General features: G+C 41.5%; 1 protein-coding gene across 5 annotated transcripts in view; it reads right to left on the bottom strand.

The window, feature by feature from the left end:
- Tubgcp5 (tubulin gamma complex associated protein 5) overlaps positions 1 to 5,039 on the bottom strand; it is a 38,261-nt gene extending 33,222 nt beyond the window's left edge. For 2 of the 5 annotated variants that reach the window (XM_021166239.2, XM_029479617.1), the window contains exons 1-4: positions 4,823 to 5,039; positions 3,212 to 3,265; positions 3,018 to 3,126; positions 288 to 384 (exon numbers count right to left, since the gene is read on the bottom strand). In XM_021166239.2, the coding sequence (XP_021021898.1) occupies positions 288 to 384; positions 3,018 to 3,126; positions 3,212 to 3,265; positions 4,823 to 4,968 (406 nt within the window). In that variant the 5' untranslated portion in view covers positions 4,969 to 5,039. The remainder of the gene's footprint in view (positions 1 to 287; positions 385 to 3,017; positions 3,127 to 3,211; positions 3,266 to 4,822) is intronic. The other 3 variants (XM_029479615.1, XM_029479614.1, XM_029479616.1) reach the window with 2 other exon arrangements.
- Positions 5,040 to 6,361: the final 1,322 nt, after the last annotated feature.

Below are 6,361 nucleotides of genomic sequence, written 5' to 3'. Positions count from 1 at the left end.
AAAAAAAAAAAAAAGAGATCAAGCAAGCAAGACACACTTAATAAATCTGAATTCCAACTTCTCTTTAACCATCTGAATTACTTCACCTTCAAGTGTTGAGTTTTTTCTTTGTAAAATAAAAGTGTTAACTCACAAAGCCAGAGCTTTTATTTTAAATGAAATTTTGCATTCATCCTAAGCAAAAGAAATAATTTTTTTCTCTGTATAGCCTTGGCTGTGATTTTTAGCTTTTAATAAAAATCCTGATGATTATACACAATAAAATAAATTTGTATCTGGTAACATACCCACTTCTTTTTCTCTCGGTGTTTCCACATAATTGCTGTTTGAAGGAGAGTCAGACAGACACAGAAGGAGTGACAGTATGGAATAATGTGCATCTGTCTTTAAAATAAAAAGAGAGATAAGTGAATCAGCCTGAGGTTGGTAAGTGCTTCTGAAGCCAGACTGAGTCATGAAAGAGCTACACAACAGTTGTTTACACACCTGCTTTGCTCATTTTAGGAAACATGAGTTATCGTAAGGTAAATTGTATTCTCTAAACTTCTTCCATAACTCAAACATTTACATATAAGGAGTCTAAGTCACATGAGGTTTGGTTCCCTAGTTCTAACAAGCATAAGACATTTGACTGGGTTAAAGATTTTATTTCTATAGAACTGTAATATAATTCTCTAGAACATGACATTATGGCTAAGTGATGTTATTTTCCAGTAGCAATATGCATCCTGAAGATTAAACATATCTAACAGTTTGACTATTTGACTATAACCTCTATAAGAATCACATTTACATTCAGCACAAATACTGCACATCTATAACTGCACAGAGTACAAGTGTACCTGTTTGCTACACTCAGACAAGTCAAAGATGCTCTTGGCCTTTGTTGTTAAAGATTTACTTGTTATTTTATGTGTATGGGTATTTTGCTTCCATGTGTGTATATGCAGCAAATGCATGCAGCACTCTCTTAGACCAGAAGAGAGTGGAACTGGACTTACAGGCAGGCATTTGTGCGTGGTGCTGGAACTGAACCAGGTCCTCTGGATAAGCAGTAGCTGCTCCTAACTGCTGAGCTATGTCGCCAGCCCTGCTGGTGTTACGTTTGCATTTATCTTATGGAGGGCTCAGTATTTTTTTTTAAATAAACCTAAAAGTCTTTTGATTTTCTTTCACTAGAAACCATACTGTCAAGACATTTCAAGTTTCAATAGATCTTTGTTATGACTCTCATAAACCAATCAAATCTATCTAATGAAAAGTACTATTTTTGCATGTTAGCCTTTCTATGACCCAAATTTCTGAGTCTTTCCTTGTTCATAGAACTGATGTCTAAACTGTAATGCTAGCTATGCAGAAAACAATTAATGGAGCAGGCAGCCAAAGCTTTGAACATTCTCCAAAAAGGATTGTTTAACAGTTCTAAGAATTTTTAACTGGTTAATAATAGGGAAAGCTCACATCTAGAATCATACTGTCCTATTTAAAAAAAAATTGGTAGTTTTGAAGAATTATGGGCTTTTCTTTAGGAAATCTGGAACTTCAGTCAATGTAGCCAGGAAAAGCTTTGTTTTAGGTATGTTGATGGTATGTCTTGATATGTAAATGGCCTTGAACTTGCAACCCTCCAGTTCTCTGTTTCCTTACACTAAGACAACAGGTACAAGATTCAGTGCTAACATTCACAAATGAGAGAAAGCATGCGATCTTTTTCCTGCTGGGTTTTGGTGATCTCTAGCTCTATTTGTTTGTGAATTTTCTAATCTCATTTTTCTTAAGGGCTGAATAATATTCCACTATATAAATACACTACATTTGTATTATCCATTCATCAGCTGTAGGACTAGTAGGCTGTTTTCACTTCCTGGCTATTGTGAGAGTAACAAAGACTGGGATGAGCAGGAACCTCAATAGCAGGATATCGAGTCCTTTGGCTGTGTGCCCAAGAGTGGTACAGCTCATCATGTGGAAGATTTGTAGTTTTGGAGACAGAAACTGTTCTCTGTCCACAACAGGGCAGGTGTACAAGGCCACATACTCATGACTACAGAGGCAGCACAAATGAAGATTTAATGCATTAGAATAAAAAAGGACACAAATTGGGTGAGTATGGGTCTGAGAGGAGTTGGAGTAGCAGTGAATATGACCAAAATTCACTGTATGAAATTCTTAAAAGACCCAATAAACACCATCACCAACAAAGTGGAGCACATGTGCACATATACAAAGCCTCAGAGCACACAACAAAGGATGTAATCTCCATTTAATTTTCCCCAAGCATCGCTTAGCATTTTGAGAAGCACATCAGTAGGCAGCTGTGCTGCTGTGTGAGAGAACCTCCTTGATTACACTTACAGGACCCTGAAGGCATAGCCTACCATGCATGTGCTTCATTTCTGCTTTCTGCTCTACTCATCTCTTTCCTGACGGGAATCTAGATGAGTTAATGGTAATAAACAATAGAACTGATGATGCTAGACTAAGAAGACACTAGTGCTAAGAATTCTTGTAGCAAATCACTGTACCTAAGGGTGGCCTTGGAGCCCCTGACATAATATAAAAGCACATTTGGGCTACAGCTGCTATCTGAGAAATTCAAGGTAACCAAATAGCTCTGATTTCTGTAACCATAGTAAATTCCAAGTGAGACAGCAAACAAGAGCACACTACTTATGTCCTACCAAACCTGAGGCAACAGCTACCTCATTCTCTCTGAGGCCCTGCTCCAGTCAGGGGATACTACTAAATAGAGCGTTTATGAAGAGATAACACAGTGATGATAATTATACTGCAAAGAGTGACTACAAAAGCCCAGCAGTGAGCAGTGGTGGCCCACACCTTTAATCCCAACATTCTGGAAGCAGAGGCAGGTGGGATCTCTGAGTTTGAGGCCAGTTTGGTCTATAAGGTGGGTTCCAGGACAGTCAGAGCTTCACAGAACCCTGTCTCGGAACAACAAAGAGCAGCAATAGCAACAAGAGTGACTATAACTGGAGAGCTCACAACTGAAGGCTTACCTTTATTTTCTCTGTGCTGGGAAGAGATGCATTTAGAAACTCCTTAGTTAATCTCTTCCAACTAGCAGCTTTGTTGATATCAGAATGAATGGTGAATTTTTCATAAATTCTAAAATATTAAAAAAAATCAATTAGAACTTAAATAGCTTTTGAAAATGCATCAGTGAATACATATAGACAGAGAATCAACATACCCTTCTATTGTTTTTTCTACTTTGTGACTGTTGACATCCAAGAAACGATGAAATCTGGTAAAGATAAAATACAGTTTTTAATGCCAATGTTACATGACAGTATTTACTGTCAGGTAGCTAAGTATACTTGAGTCACAGCTCTCCATGTCCCTGCATATGTCTGACACCCCTGACAACCTGTCCTCTGGCTCCTTTGTCTTTTTATATGTCCCACAGTTATGTTCAGTATAACATATTTTCCTAGGGTTTTTGCTAGGTCTTGCTATGTGGCTCTGAGCTCACTAGGAAGCTAAGGATAGCCTTCAACTCACAGCAATCCTCCTGCCTGAGCCACCCAAGTGGGTATAATTTTTAGTGCAAAATTCTGATGTAATTATAGGCATACATCATTGTGACTGGATTTTCTTTGTCTTTTTAATGTAAGAGAGAAGCCCAGTTAAATCTTAACATTTGTCCTCTGAATAATTTTGCTAAATGTACAAAATGAAATACAAAGAAAAGCAAACATATTCATGTACAATTATCAAATATTTAGAAAGCTTTGAAAGGGTCTGGAGAGATGCCTCGGGGGTTAAGAGACCTTGCCATTGTTCCAGGGTCCCCAAGTTCTATTCACAGCACCCACAGACTGTTTATAATCCCAGTTCCAGGGGATCAGCTGTCTTGGGCACCAGGCACACACATGCACATGTGTACAGAGTCAAATCATACACATAACATCATCAACAACAAAACCTAAAATTTAGCAGTGGAACCAAAGGCTGTCATTGATGTAACAACGAACAACGTGTGGAAATAAAGCAACTGTAACACAAGGTGACTGCCACATGTTTTCTACGGGTGACACTGGTGACAGAATGTTATAGGTATGCTTTTAATACTTCTGTTATACTATACAGCATCTATGTCTCTTCCCAACTCTAAAATGACTATCCCCTCCCTCCTATCTGCCACTAGAAAAATACTTGTGGTACATCTGCTTTTCGAGTTACCTGATTTCTTTGAATCCTTGTTCTTTCTATAGATTATAACTAGAAATTGCACTTGTGGTTTTGGGTCGTTGGCTTGCTTCCCATGAACCTGAGAGGTCTGTAGTCTCACGAACTAGGCAGACACTCACGTCTGCGCTTAGAATCAGGATCACAGTCTGACAAACTGTTCACTGTTTAGGGTGAGTTTTACTAGGCATGCTATAGTATGCCTAGTTGTGTTGCTCAATAGTAGAACTTGAATTTGTTTTATGCAATGCAAAGGGAGGACATAGAAGCGGGGAAACTTGTTAGTGGTCCGAGCAAGAGAAGAGGGGGGTTGGTGAGACTAAAAAAACAAAAAACAAAACAAAAAAACCCTAACAGGATGTGATCAGAATTTGGCGCTAAAAATTCACTTTCCCAGCCATCAAATGACTTTTGATGTGCACCGTACTGCGTGTGAGTAAGCAGAGTCAACAGCTCTCTAGGAATGTGCCGCTGCAACTGCAGGTTTCTCGCAAGGGCACCTAAGGGGGGAAACCAAGGCACAGCAGCAGCAGCCCCAGGGGTGCCGGAGGCCGCACTCCCGACCCGGACCCGCCCGCCCGCGCGACTTCAGCTCGCAGCCGCGATCCCACACCTGAAGTTGGACCAGACGAAGTCCAGGGCCAGCTGGAAGTTGGGGTCCGCCTCGTCCTGCAGCCCCGTAACCTGCCGGACAAGCTCGCACACATCATGCTCCAGCTGTCTGTCCATCCGGCTCCCGGACGACTTAGGCCGGGCCATAGCCGCGGCCTACCTATCAGGAGTCTCTGCTAAGCGGCGACTGTTCTCGCGAGAGTTCCGCCCGGCCCGGCACCAGGGTTTCGAGATGTGGAGGATGTTTCCGCGAGAGTTCGGCAGCCCCGGAGCTGTGCCTGGGGAAGGTGCTGATGGGAGTGGATGCTGGTAGCTGGATGCTGTGTGTCCGTGTGTGGGGAAGAGATGTGCTCTTTCTGCTTGCACACTGGGAAATCCGAGTGTCTTCAGACAGCTAGCCATTATTTATTATTAATCATTGTTAATAAGGGACTCTGGATACGCTTGATTAATGGTTTAAATTCTGATGCATTTTGAGCTAACCAGTTTTTCGGTTCAGGGTATAGTTTCCGACATTTTTGAACATCGTGACTTATTTGTTCATGCTCCGGCCTTCAGTTTCTCCTCCAGACGACCTAAACTGGGCTCTCAGAGCTCCCCAACTAAACACATGCTTCTGATTAGACCAGGAACATATGGTTAAAGCAGAGATAGTGCCCATTTATGTATTACAATGACTCTGAACCTTCCAAATGCTGTGACCCTTTAATATAGTTCCTCTCGCTGGGATGACCCATAACCATTAAATTACTTCATTGCTACTTCATAATTATACTTTTGCTAGTTTACGAATTGTAATGTAAATAGCTGATATGTGATCCCTATTGGGGGTCACTGCCCACATGATGAAACTGCTGGTTTATTAGGTAAGGTGGAGATGTATGTGAGGGCCAGCTGTCTGTCACCCATCTGGCCGGGGATGCTTTTCTATTACTGTTCTTTGTGCACCCACAGCTTTGGGTTAGGCCGACCTTCCCTATGGAGGACTTGTTCTTGTTACAGTACAGGCAGTTGTGCTTTCTTGTTAGAACCCTTGAACAAGTTCTCAAGAAAGGGAAAGTGGCTCTGAGTTCGAGGCCAGCCTACAGAGTGAGTTCCAGGACAGCCAGGGCTATACAGAGAAACCCTGTCTCGGAAAACAAAACAAAACAAAAAATCAAAACAACAACCGCAACAACAAACCCAAAACAAGACAAAAAAGCTGGCTTACTTAATAAAGTTGCTGGCTGTCAGGCCTGGCTGCTTGCATCCCATCGTGTGGACCCACATGATAGGAGAGAACCACGTCCCATAAGTAGTCTTATAATTCCCTTGTGTGCGTACCTCCACCCCATACAAAAATAAATTTTAAAACGTCATTTTCAAAATATAAAAGGGGAAAGCACTCTTGAGAGCAGACGTGGGCAAAGTCGTCAGAGCAGCAGCTGGAGCCTTTGAGCATTTATAAACCGTCCACATTAGGTAGCACCTGCCACCCCAATTGGTACTTGCCTGACTTTTTCTTAGATGAATCCCTCACAAGGAAGGACTTTGTTGAGGC

The sequence above is a fragment of the Mus caroli genome, chromosome 7 (genome assembly GCF_900094665.2).
Source record: "Mus caroli chromosome 7, CAROLI_EIJ_v1.1, whole genome shotgun sequence".
NCBI classification, from domain to species: domain Eukaryota; kingdom Metazoa; phylum Chordata; class Mammalia; order Rodentia; family Muridae; genus Mus; species Mus caroli.
Note: the sequence above shows the minus strand (reverse complement) of the source record. Positions and strands in the feature narration are given on the sequence as shown.